The 14,109-nt window shown below is 38.4% G+C and overlaps 1 protein-coding gene across 4 annotated transcripts in view; it reads right to left on the bottom strand.

Moving 5' to 3' along the window:
- The window catches only part of rasgrf2b (Ras protein-specific guanine nucleotide-releasing factor 2b), a 70,579-nt gene extending 58,068 nt beyond the window's left edge, over window positions 1-12,511 (bottom strand). For all 4 annotated transcript variants that reach the window (XM_060884095.1, XM_060884096.1, XM_060884098.1 and 1 more), the window contains exon 1: window positions 11,923-12,511. In XM_060884095.1, coding sequence (XP_060740078.1) covers window positions 11,923-12,198 — 276 coding nt within the window. In that variant the 5' untranslated portion in view covers window positions 12,199-12,511. The remainder of the gene's footprint in view (window positions 1-11,922) is intronic.
- Between the last annotated feature and the right edge of the window lie 1,598 nt (window positions 12,512-14,109).

Raw genomic sequence — 14,109 nt, 5'->3', positions numbered from 1 at the left:
GTCCTAAACAATGTACCCTACAGTCTAGTGTATGAATACTAGGAGGTAGTATTGTCTCAAATGTTTGTTTTTTTTTACTAACCAGAAGCATAAGCTTCCCAGTCGAACGTCAAACGCATGTAATGTGATGTCACTAACTTTAGTGGAGTACGATCATTTTTAAAAAAAAAAAAAATGTATGTTCAAGGATAAATCGCACAAGGTGGCATGAACTGCCCAACATTCCACACTGAGTTTTGGTTGAATAAGTGCATCGCTCCAGGTTCTTGAAGTGCACTTTGTATTGTCATGGTTTTTCATGCCACTGCTATGTGGATAATATAATAATAATAACCTTTATTTTCTATAGCGCCTTTAAAAGAACATCTCAAAGCGCTTTACAAAAGCAAAATAAAAGCAACAAAATTACACACATAATATAAAGATTAAAATTAAGGCAACAAAAATAGACAATAAAATAAGCACTATGTAAAATTACAATTAGTCAAATTAAAAGCTACCCTAAAAAAATAAGTTTTAAGCAGAGATTTAAAAGTGCCGAGATGTTTGCCTTATCTCAGTTGGTAATGAATTCCACAGTTTTGGAGCTAGTGAAGAGAAGGTCCTATCTCCCATCGATTTTAAACGAGTTAAAGGAACAGTTAAAAGACCAGTTTCAGAAGAAAGAAGATCGCGAGATGGAATATAAGGAATTAAAAGATCAGCCAAATATTGAGGAGCTAACCCGTGTAAGGCCTTGTAGGTAAGCATCAGAATCTTAAAATCAACCCTAAACCTAACGTGGAACCAGTGCAAGGACTCCAAAATGGGAGTAATGTGATCTTTTAACTTTGTTCTAGTTAGTATTCTCGCCGCTGAATTTTGCACTACCTGTAATTTATTTAAGGTAGCTTTAGACACCCCAGCCAACAAGGCATTGCAGTAATCAATACGGGAAAACACAAAAGTGTTGATCAGTCTCTCAGCAACAGAAAATGACAGAATTGGACGCAATCTGGCAATATTTCGGAGATGGAAGAATGAAGTTTTAACCGTATTTTGGATATGTGGCTCAAACGTTAAATTGGCATCAAAAATTACCCCTAGATTCCTCAATTTTGTTTGAAACTCCACATTTGAACCATCAAGAGTTAGCTTGACTGACCCAGCTTTGCGTAGTTGGTGGGGTGAGCAAACAAGCATAATCTCAGTCTTTTCACTGTTAAGACAAAGAAAATTTTCTGTCATCCATTCTTTCATCTTAGAAATACATTCAGAAAGGAAATCAACAGGCACAGTTTCATTAGGATGACACTCAACTCATGTTCATTCCCTCAGACTCTCAGTTTCCGCTGAATGTGTGCAATACCGGCAAACCAGAATTGCTGTTTATTCCACCTGATTCATTCAATGTCAAGATCTTGTGATCTATCTGGAAACAAGTATCTGATCTCAAGAACTTAAGGTAACCATATAGACCTTTACAAAGTGTCGCGTTCCTGACACATTGCTAAAGTGACATACTAAAGCTGGTTCCTAATTCATCCATTTCTATCGACACAGGCCAATCAGATGCCTTTTCACTCCCTTGTCATTTCACTCCTGGTATCTCTGCCTCTCAGTACCATTCAAACTCTGCAACTGATCCAAAATGTAGCTGCACAATTTGTTTTCAACCTTTTAAAGTTGTCCCACACCACCTCGTTGCCACACTCCCATAAACATAAACAGTCTACTGCTCTTATACCTCAAAGCACTGATCACACCTCACAATACACCACTGCACCACGCTCCCTCTGATCCTCCAGCACTGCTCCACTGATCCCAGCATTTCTCAGGCTAGAAGGAAGGCATACATCAAGTCTCTTCTGTGCTCTGGCAGCTACTGTAGGTGGTGGAATGAACTTCCTCTAGATGTCTGAAGAGTCACTGGCAGTCTTCAAACAATGTCTAAAGACCTGGCTCTTCTTAAAATACTTAAATACACACTTTAATTCTGAAAAAGTTGTCAATGTGTTTGTCTTATTATATAACTTCCCAACAAAGTTTCTAGACTTCAGTCCAGATCTGCCAAATGTTATCTTTATAAATTTTGAAATATTTTTACACATTTCAAATGTGAAATTTTCGTTCTATTGTTAGACAATTTTGTTTATTTCAAGAATTTATTTCCATCTGCCAAAAGACTATCAAAATTTGAGCTTGAAATATGTCTCACCGTACTACTGGGCTTAAATTTGTTATATAATAATCTCCTAATGGGAAATATTACATAAAGTTTCCTTTACTAAGATACCATTTTTTTTGCATTGATGAGACAATCACTACAGCACAGAAGCACTAGTTTACTTTTTTCCTTTGCTCCTAAATCGAAACCTGAACCATTATAATTTTTAACATAGATGAGGTCTCTAGTAATAGTCTGATATCATCAATAATTAAAAGCAATTGATGTTCAGTTCTCAGCAGAGAAATAATGGCTATCGGTGTTGAGCTTTTTGGGCTCGTTCGTGCATTCACTCATTCTTTTATGGTGGATAACAATGTCTGTTTCTAATCAAGACAATTCCTAAAGCAATAAACACTACAGCTATTCAGCAAGTGGACTGATTTAAAGACTTGCTGCCTAAGTGCCATCTGTACCGCAAAATGGTAATGCGCTGGAATGAGGAAGGTAACTCAGACTCTGAGAATAAATGCAGCAGGGTATTAAGGTGTGTGAATTGAGAGTTATGTTTACTTGAATGTGGCATCTGTTTGGGTAGTTTTGTTTAGAAGCATTTTAGCAGCACACACTCCATTTCAATGAGAGATTCAACCACAGTGATAAAATATATGTCTAAAATGCAGCAAATATGATTCCAGGCTTTACAGTGCAGGACAGAATTTATTAACACACAAAGGTAGTGTAACAGAAAAAAGAAACAATGGTTATATTATATGGGCTATACAAGGTCAAAAGCATTTAATAGTTTCACGAATTACACTGCATTAGAAAGCAACAGGAATCCTGTTAACAATATGATTTCTGCCCTGTAGTCTTAAAAACATTATCTGCTTATAAAAATAAGAACACAACCCTTAAAATAACAATAAAACAGACCATGGCATGAAATGTAGTGCAGATAAAAAGGTCAGATCACTGGAGCTTTTTTCCAAACTACCTCTATCAAAACAGCATGGTTCCAAACTTTACTGGGGATTTCCTCACCTGCCTTTTAATTACAGGAAAAATAAACTAGTCTCACTTTTATTTGGTATGAAGGGAGCGTAAAGGCTATTCTTTTAGCATTTATGGGTGAAATGTTTTTTCAGTCAGTGTATGAATTGGATTGTTTTGTTCCTTGTAAAAGGTTTTTGTTATGATAAAGGTTAATTAATGTCATTCGAGTTTCTACAAAAAGGAGCTAGTTTCTGTAAACCTGAACGAGGAACTTCTGCTGAACAAACACTAACCTCAGAGATCAATTGAGCAGAAAAAACTGTCAGTCAATGGTCACTGTCTTTTCGAATTTCAGAAAACTAAATAAAAGTGGAACAATATGAAAAAAATCCAAAATCCAATACCACAGGATTTGGTACATAACTGGTTTTCCTTAAACATTGATTCAAATGAGGATATGGCATAACATTGTGGTGGAATTGTAAGAAAACTGCTGGATATTTTCTTTTTTTAACATCACCACCTGTATGCAATAATCATTTGTTCACCTTTTAGCACTTTATTCTGGTCAAGGCTGCAACGGATCCATAGACTTTCCCTAACACACAGGCAAGCATTAGAACATAACCTTCAGAGAGCCTAATAGTACAGTTTTCACTATATCATAGTACTGTATATTTGCTTATATATAGCAAAAAGTGTTCCACAAGAAAGAAAAGTTTATACAGTCAACATTTTTTTCATACATTTATTTAAAAGAGCATGTGGCATAACAGTGTGAAAGTTATAGAAATGACTGTGATATTTGTAAAAGTATTAAATACCTTTCAGCACATTTCAGCATCATCTACAGTATATCAGTAAAGCAAAGCACTGTAGCAGAAGGATGTCGTCTCAATGTAGACATGTTTATATAATGAAGTAAGTAAGAACTATTGTTTATCTCTAAAGTAGCCTTCGATTACACGCTTTTGCCTGTTTAATAGTGAACCTCTAAGGCTCAGGTTTTCCATTATGAGTGAGCAGGGTGTGACAGAGTAAAGCCCTAACACCACTCTGTACAATGCAATGCACCAATGCTATGATATTAGGATTGCCACATGGCAGGACTAATCTCTCAGTAGGATTACACCAGTGTTAAAGACACTATACAGCTCACTAAATTTAACTTACTGTGACATGAAGTCATGAAGTCGATACACTATACTACAGTATGTGATAAAAAAAATTAGTGTAGAAATTACAAAAAGTAAAAGGACTTCCTCACTAAGGTCAATGATTCCAATCCTAACCCTAATCCATTGCTGTAGTAATTTCACATTGGGGTCAAAAAATAATTGTGGCATGATTTTATTTTTTACATCACAAAAACCTGCCATTTTAATAGAAGTGTGCAGATTTTTTCGATCCATCGTACTTCTACACGCTTAAATGAGTACTTAAACAACTTGTTCTGTTTTTTGTTGCTGAACCATTTTGATGTGTGGAGTTGATTTTTTTAATACCCCACAGTGCAAAGCACAGGTATCAAGCACTGTTCAGCTGGAGCACTCAGAATGCAATAACATGGTACAATGACCAGGTTCTGTATGAGACATTAATAGAAACATGCATCACACTCTAAAAGCTGTGTACTCAGACATGAAAGCTGAGAATAACAGTCATCATGTGAATGCAATAGTATAAAAAAAAAAAAAAAATCAAACCCTGTTGTGCATATCCATATCTGAAAGTGGATACTGAAAGATGTATACACTCACTGGCCACTTTATTAGGAATACATTTCGAGTCAGGCAATCACATCAAAGTCATGCAGGCACACATCAAGAGCTTCCGGTACTGTTAACATCAAACATCAAAATAGGGAAATTAATTTAATTTGCCTTTACGGTGGTGACTGATCTTCTGAAATGTTCACACACACAACCGTCTCTAGCACTTAGAAAGAATGGTGCAAAAACAGAAAACAATCAGTGAGCTAGAATTCTGCTGGTTGAATCATAGGATAGAGAATCAGGTCAGAGGAGAAAGGCAAGACTTGTTTAAGCTGATTGAAAGGATATGGCAACTCAAATAACTGCTTTATATACCGGCGGTGAGGAGAAAAGCATCTCAGCATAATCCTGAGATGGACGGGCATCAACAGTCGAACACCAGGTTCCACTCCCGTCACAAATATAAATATATATATATATATATATATATATATATATATATATAAAAGCAGTCTGACCATTCTCTTTTGACCTCTCTCATTAACATGGCTTCTCCGCCTACAAAACCACTGGATAATTTTGGACTCTAGAAACAGCTGTGTGTGGAAATCCTAGGAGATCATCCGTTTCTAAAATACTTAAACCATCTGCAGTTAATAGCTATGCCACAGATAAAAGTCACATTTACCTCCATTCTGATGTTTGATATGAACTTGATCTGTTTCTGCATGATTACTGCCACCTGATTACTGGCTGATTAGACACTTACATAAATGAGCAGGCGTACATTTGCACGGTGAGTGTACAGTGCCTTGCAAAAGTATTCATACCCACTGAACTTTTCCACATTTTGCCATGTTGCAAACACAAAGAAAAATTTATTTTATTGGGATTTTAAGAAATAGACCGAAAGAAAGTGGCATTGTGAAAAGTGGCATTGTGAATTGTGAATTGTAATTGTGAAGTGGAATGAACATTATAAATGGTGTGCAAATTTTATTTACAAATAAATATCTGAAAAGTGTGGCATGCATTTGTATTCAGCCCCCTTTACTCTGATACCCCTAACTAAAATCCAGTGAAACCAACTGCCTTCAGAAGTCACCTAATTAGTAAATAGAGTGCAACTGTGTGTAATTTAATCTCAGTATAAATTCAGCTGTTCTGTGAAGCCCTCAGAAGTGTGTTCGTGAACATTAGTGAACAAACAGCATCATGAAGACCAAAGAACACGGGTCAGACGGGTCAGGGATAAAGTTGTGGAGAGGTTTAAAGCAGGGTTAGGTTAGGTTATAAATTAATATCCCAAGCCTTGAACATCTCACGGAGCACTGTACAATCCACCATCCAGAAATGGAAAGAGAATGGCACAACTGCAAGCCTACCAAGACATGGCCGTCCACCTAAACTGACAGGCCGTGCAAGGAGAGCATTAATCAGAGAAGCAGCCAAGAGGCCCATGGTAACTCTGGGGGAGTTGCAGAGATCCACAGCTCAGGTGGGAGAATCTGTTCACAGGACAACTATTAGTCGTGCACTCCACAAATCTGGTCTTTATGGAAGAGTGGCAAGAAGAAAGCCATTGTTGAAAGAAAGCCATAAGAAATCCTGTTTGCAGTTTGCGACAAGTCATGTGGGGGACACAGCAAGCATGTGGAAGAAGGTGCTCTGGTCAGATGAGACCAAAATTGAACTTTTTGGCCAAAATTCAAAACGTTATGTGTGGCGGAAACCTAACACTGCACATCACCCTGAACACACCATCCCCACTGTGAAACATGTTGGTGGCAGCATCATGTTGTGGGGATGCTTTTCTTTAGCAGGGACAGGGAAGCTGGTCAGGGTTGATGGGAAGATGGATGGAGCCAAATACACTGCAATCTTAGATGAAAACCTGTTAGAGTCTGCAAAAGACTTGAGACTGGGGCGGAGGTTCATCTTCCAGCAAGACGATGACCCTAAACATACAGCCAGAGCTACAATGGAGTGGTTTAGATCAAAGCATGTTCATGTGTTAGAATGTCGTCAAAGTCCAGACCTAAATCCAATCGAGAATCTGTGGCGAGACTTGAAAATCACTGTTCACAGACGCTCGTCATTCAATCTGACTGAACTTGAGCTATTTTGCAAAGAAGAATGGGCAAAAATTTCACTCTCTAGATGTGCAAAGCTGGTAGAGACATACCCCAAAAGACTTTCAGCTGTAATTGCAGCAAAAGGTGGTTCTACAAAGTATTGAATCAGTGGGGCTGAATACAAATGCACGCTACACTTTTCAAATATTTATTTGTAAAAAAAAATTTGGACACCATTTATCATTTTCCTTCCACTTCACAATTATGTGCCACTTTGTGTTGCTCTATCACTTAAAATCCTAATAAAATACATTTTTGTTTGTGGTTGTAACGTGTCAAAATGTAAAAAAGTTCAGTGGGTATGAATACTTTTGCAAGGCACTGTATATACATCTCAACCAAGATCTATAGCCTGAAGTATTTTGAGCATTGGTGAACACTGCAAAACATGGAGATGATCAGTGTGCGCTCTTCATAACACAAACACACTCTATCACTTTATACCATCCCCCTCTTATCCTGTCCCTCTCCCTGGTCTAACTCATTATTTGAGCCTCTTACAGATTATGAGGCATTTAGTCCTCACTAATACACAGCTTATTCCTTCATTTATCAAACAGATGGCTTGTCAGCTAACCTGCTTCCTTAATTAACTATGATAAGTCTACTGAGCACGACTGCGAAGGACTCTACAGGTAGTGTAGACAAAAATCCTGTAAAGCATAGTGTGAGTTTAGAAAGTGTATTCATATTCAATAAGAGTTATGAAACTTTCAGTGTTGTGACATTTACAGGGATTATATTTAATTTGTTTCTTAAAAAAACGGTTAAATAACACCATCAGGTCTTCTTTTTTTGGTTCAGATACATTGGCTAGTTTTACTAAAAGTAATAGTTTGGGAGGTTTAATAAATATATATCATTAAATGACATTATACTTATACAGCATAATACTTGCATAGGGTCCACTTCAGCAACTTCCAGGTGATTTTTTTATCTTTCATTTTTCTGCATACATCATCTGATATTTTTATTTGAATATTTTTGTGCCTGGACTTTTGGAAACTAGTTGAAATATGTTTCATGATTAAGAGCAATTACTGACAGATCACACTACACTTGATTATTTGGCAGCGTTTATTTGCACAAGAGAACATATTTATGAGATGCCATAAAATACTACTTGCACTTAATGATTTGGATCAGTGATTAAATAGATTTTCTTTGACCCCGAAAGCTGTTCATTCATTCATTCATTCATTCATTCATTTTCTACCGCTTATCCGAACTACCTCGGGTCACGGGGAGCCTGTGCCTATCTCAGGCGTCATCGGGCATCAAGGCAGGATACACCCTGGACGGAGTGCCAACCCATCGCAGGGCACACACACACTCTCATTCACTCACGCAATCACACACTATGGACAATTTTCCAGAGATGCCAATCAACCTACCATGCATGTTTTTGGACCGGGGGAGGAAACCGGAGTACCCGGAGGAAACCCCCAAGGCACGGGGAGAACATGCAAACTCCACACACAAAAGGCGGAGGCGGGAATCGAACCCCCAACCCTGGAGGTGTGAGGCGAACGTGCTAACCACTAAGCCACCGTGCTCCCCGAAAGCTGTTCATTTTATAGAAAATTATGAAAATTTTTACACTTGGTTCTCTGATAGCTCATAAAGTAAACAAAGCAAATATTTAAAAAAAATATATATATATATATATTATAATTGCCGTATATTGTGTTTACATATACTGTGTTAATAACTGCTGTATTTTTTTATAAACTATGTCATCTATAGCCATGCAAAATTAGTTTTCAAGTGTTATTTTAGGCTGATTTAAAAACTGATTAGCTATGATTAAAACTGATTAAGTGTAGGATACAATGACTCATCGAACCCAAACGAATAAAGAACCAAAACAACTATTTGTTGAAAATAGACAGCACAGACGTAATTATTTCCATCTGTACCAACTTTAGCAGTAACAGAAGTCCGTGACCTTTACTGTTTCCTCATATAATGTGTCTAAGTCATTATTTTAAAATAAGGCATTATACTTTAATTGCACATTTTACCGCAACATAAATCACTTCCCATAGACACAGCATAATAAAAAGGACACAAAAACAACCACAACTCAAACACACAGCATTTCTTTTTACCATAACTTTGCAGCTTGGCTGAGAAAGCACCTGTTGAGAACAATTTTACTCTACAAAATGTTCATTTGTAACCAGATGTGCTAATGGTTTTGTGGCTCTCTTGCACTTGCGTTATCTCCTGATGAGCTGCAGCACCATGAAATAACAGCATGCTCCTTCTGTTGGCTAGTCTAGTGTGTGTGTGTGCGCGCGCCGACGCAGTGCGGGCGTTCGTGGGTGTGTGATTAAGCGGAGGATTCTAGTCGACGAGCCACTGTGTTCATGCAGAGAGAAGTCAGACCTGTTGGTATACAGTATCAACTCCATATGGTGCTGTTCATATTTAAATTTAGGATGTTCAGTTTACTTTGCAGTCTTAATATATTTTTAAAAATCCTCTCTCCAAAATTCATCTACAACTAGAAAAACTTTCCAGAGAAAGAAAGCATTTCGCTAGCAATCTCTGAAAAAAGTTCAGATGTCAGGATCCTCAGTAAACTCTGAGATTTGCAGCTGGTGGTGTTTTAATGGCAATATTTTGTGCATTACATTCAAGTTCAAAGCAAGTGACTGCATCTCATCAAATACGAATCTGCAGTGTAAAAAGGACTGATGATGCTTTTAAAATTTTAGACGATCACAGGTAGACTTTTCAACAGGCACACTCATTTCTAGAGCTTGCCAATGAGCCCATCCAATTAGCACAGGAAACAAACTGCAGAGGCACAAATTTCAAACAAGAAGCCAACTATATTTCCTTAGCTCGCTGTGCTTGGCTCACTGCAATGCTAAAAGCTGCTCTGACTCATCACTCATTATGTCATTATACTGCTTGTCATTTCACAAAGGATGCACAGTCACAAAATAATAAAAGACAAACAAGCATGATTTGATTCAAGCAAAATCCCCTTCTGATGCCTCTCTCAGTCTGATAATGTCATATCTCCAACTTTTATTCAAGACGATGTGGCCCGTACATTTCAAAATATTCGCTAAGAATTACCATGTAATCTTTCTTGAATTAATGGCAGTTTTCTGTAACACTAACAATCACATGACCTTCCTATTTGTCTTAGGAATGCTTAATAAATGTGCAGGTAACAGACACCAAAAAACCTAGCATAAGTTGCTAACAGGTGACCATAAACTTCTACACCTTGTGAGCTACACTAGCATCATAGCACCAGTGGTATAAGACAACAAATCAATTTCCGCTTTAATTTTTACATCATCACCTAAGTCATGACAGCCTACAGATGTACATAGGCATCACTATGGGAGGTTTCTGTAACAAAATACCATGCAAAAGGCTGCTGTTCACACTGAAGCCATGAATCGGAGCTGACTTCACTGCATCACTGAATCCAAAAGCTTTATAGGAGACACTTTCCTACAGCGGTACACCAGTTATGTCTTACTACAATTCTCTCTGTCCTGCACATTTGTTGTATTTTCCCTGGTCTAACAATCATAATTAAACCTGCGAGTTGGCTGAAATGATAGCGAGGGCTAAAATACTAAAATGTGAAAAATGCATGAAAATAAAACATTAAAGGTACAGCACAAGAGGGGACTCCAGGTCCAGGGTTCAAACCTGTGTTTTAACGTGTGATGTTTTTTCCAAAAACACAAACTCCCCTATTCATCTCATATTTTAAATATAGACACATGTATACACACACAAGCCATTAAAAGCACTTACAGGTGAAGTGAATATAAATATATTATTTTGTTTCAAGGGGTGACACTAATCAAGGGGTGAGATATATTAGGCAAGCGAATAGTCAGTGCTCAAAATTAATATGCTTGAAGGAGGAAAATGGGCACGTGTAAGCATTTGGGCAACTCTGACAAAAGTTAAATTATGACAGCTAGAAGACTGGGTCAGAGCCTCTCCAAAACAGCAGGTCCTCCCAGTACGCAGTGGTAGATACCTAACAAGAGTGGTGCAAGAAAAGACAACCGGTGAACCAGCAACAGTGTCATAGACACCAAAAGCTCAGTGATGTGTGTGGGGAGTGAAGGTTAGCATGTCTGCTCTGATCCCACCAGAAGAGTTACTGCAGCTTAAATAGTGTAAAGTGTATTACAGTTTGATGCGTATGGGGCTGCAGACTGGTCAGAGTGACCATGCGGTCTTCTGTCCACCACTGAACACACCTACAACGGACACAAGCATCCAAAATTGACCATGGAACATTGAATGAAGGTGGCCTGGTCTAATGAATCGTGTTTTTTATATACATCATGTGGACCTCTAGGGGTGTGTGTCCCTGGGGAAGAGCTGTCACCAGTATGCACAATGGGAATTGTTCAGAAATGGCTTGAGGAACAAAAAGTGTTAAAGGTGTTGTCCCGGCCTCCAAATTCCCCAAATCTCAATCTAATCAAGCATCTGTGGGATGTGACAGACAAACGTCCGATCCATGGAGGCCTCACCACTTACAGGACTTAAAGGATCTCCTGCTAATGTCTTGGTGTCAGATATAAGAGCTTGTGGAGTCCATACCTGAACGGATCAGAACTGTTTTGATGGAAAAAAGGGGAATGACACAATATTAAGCAGGTGGTTATAATGTAATGGCTGATCGGTGTGTAGAAATATCTAAATGCTTTGCTGTTAAGTGAACAGTTACATAACATTCTGTTTTCACCAAAAGTTTTTGCATTAACCTGTACAGAATCAGACACTCCCAGGTGTTCACACTGAAGAAAACTAGCCTTGCAATGGACTGTTGGCTTTTTGCAAGTGAAACATTTAAGTTAAAGTTAAATATAAAGACATGATCATTGTTCTTGAACCCTGATCCTTTGTGTTGTGTTGTGCTGCTGCAGCTCACCTGTTTATCCAGTGTCTCCTTGCCTCCGGTGGACACTTTAGGCGCCGGGACTCGTTCACATGTGCAGCCCTCCAGGAGGTAAATGCCTGAGGGTCGAGCACTCTGTTCGGAGTCAAAGTAGAAGAGCACATTTTGGTAGAGGGCGAAAAACTTCTCGTGCCATTTGCTGTTTTCCGTCGTCTTCTTGCTGAGGTAGCCGCGCTTGGTGCCCTCTTTGCGCGCCACCACGGAGAGATACAGAGCGTGTCCCTCATTATATCGAACGCTCTTCTGCATTTTCCGTTTCGGTTCTTCTCCGATCTCACCTGCTCTTCAGCAACATTCCCGTCACGATGCTTTGGACCTTTTTCCACCCCCTTCTCCAAGTTGTATAAGCTCTGAGCACTAGAAGTTTCAGCCGTGCGTCCTTGCGCCTCTCTGCGCTCCTCAGTTCCTAACTTCCTAAGCGACTATATCCAAGTGTTTGCGGTCTGAACCGTGGCAGAACTTTGTATTGCATTGTTTTAGAGCGAATGAGCAACGCGGATTAATAATAGTGCACGTATGCGCTACTGCACTGATAAACGCAGAGACAACATAGCTTTCAGGATCGGCTTTAATCTGATTTGACAGCTCCTTAAAGAGACAGCTTCTGTTTCATCAGGAAGTGCGACGCTGCTGATTGGCTGAGAGAAGAACGGGGGCGGGGCGAAGAGCACCTTGTGTATCCTTAGGGATGCGCATAACCAGGATAATACGCATGTAGCTTACTGCTGTTGGATGTTGGACGGTTTCATATGGATTACCTCAGGGTTTGCAATTCTAAAAAAACAGTTTGTGCCCAAGACTTGGATACTGTAGAATTTCAGGCAGAATGAAAAAAGCCTTATGTTGCTGATGATGTACATCTTCTTCAACGCACTAAATACTGTGTACAGTGTACACATTGGAAGAGAAGTCATTTATAATCTCACTATCTTTGTGCCAGCCAGAACAGGGATACCTCTTTGTTCTTCCTGTTCATTAAGACTCTATATCTACATCCAGATGTGCTGTACAATAAGGTTTTCCCTATTATACTCCATACTTCTTGAAAAGACTACAACCTACGTACAAGCTCCTTTGTAAGGTGTGAACATCGACAAATATTTATCTCAACATATCTCATTTATTCTAGGTGTCACAGCAGGACATCTATGAAAGCTAGCATATTAAATAGTTTTGTGGTGTGCATTCAATTTCCTTGTAGCAAAGATCAAATAAATTACAACATAATATCGTTTTAGTGTCGTGTTAAGTTATATTACTGATGTACTGTAAGTGGGAGAAAATACAGTCTGAAGCATTCATTCATTCCTCTGCGGTAAAGAATGGATCTGGAACCAAATAAATTTAGGGGATAATCTCATTTATTGGAAATTTATAATAGTCAATTCACCTACATGCAAGTTTTTTTGGGAGGTGAGAGGAACCCAGTGAAACCACACAAGGAGAACATGCAAAACTCCATGAGTGACGTGACATACGGCTAAGTATGGTGACACATACTCAGAATTCGTTCTCTGCATTTAACCCATCCAAAGTGAACACACACACACACACACACACACACACACACACCCGGAGCAGTGGGCAAATGACTGTGTTTACATAGAATTATCAGAAATAATATAGTGAATGTTTTGTAGCTAAAAATACCCTTTGCTTAAAAAAAAAAGTGTGTTAATTTCCTTTGCGTGTGAAGAATTAATTTGGGGACAGTCTGTTATAACGACAGTTTAGCAGGGTCCCTTTTAGTAATTGTTTTTCAGCAGTTCAGTTCAGAATTACTAGACGTTTACCTAATGTTTGCATGCACAGTCAGTCGCTGGGTTTTGTATTAAATTTTATGAAAGTACTGGGTTAACAACAGAAGTGGCAAATTAATATAGTATTGTCTCCCTTGTTAAATGTTAACTTGTTATCCATTTCATTCAATTTACTGATTATTGGTTTAATAACACACTAGAACTCTGGAGGCCTAATCTCTTAGTATTATCAGTGTGAGGTGAAGTACCATAATTAATTCAGGATGTCTGTGCAATACGCCCCAAACTTCTCTGAAAGTGCTTAGAAATCTGAAAAGTTAAAAAAAAAAAAAAAAAAAAAAAAAAAAAAAAAAACAAAATAAAAAGTCAGCAAAAAACGAAATCAGCAGTAAAATGGGGA

This window comes from Tachysurus vachellii, chromosome 12, assembly GCF_030014155.1.
Source record: "Tachysurus vachellii isolate PV-2020 chromosome 12, HZAU_Pvac_v1, whole genome shotgun sequence".
Lineage (NCBI taxonomy): Eukaryota > Metazoa > Chordata > Actinopteri > Siluriformes > Bagridae > Tachysurus > Tachysurus vachellii.
This window is presented reverse-complemented; position numbering and strand designations above follow the sequence as displayed.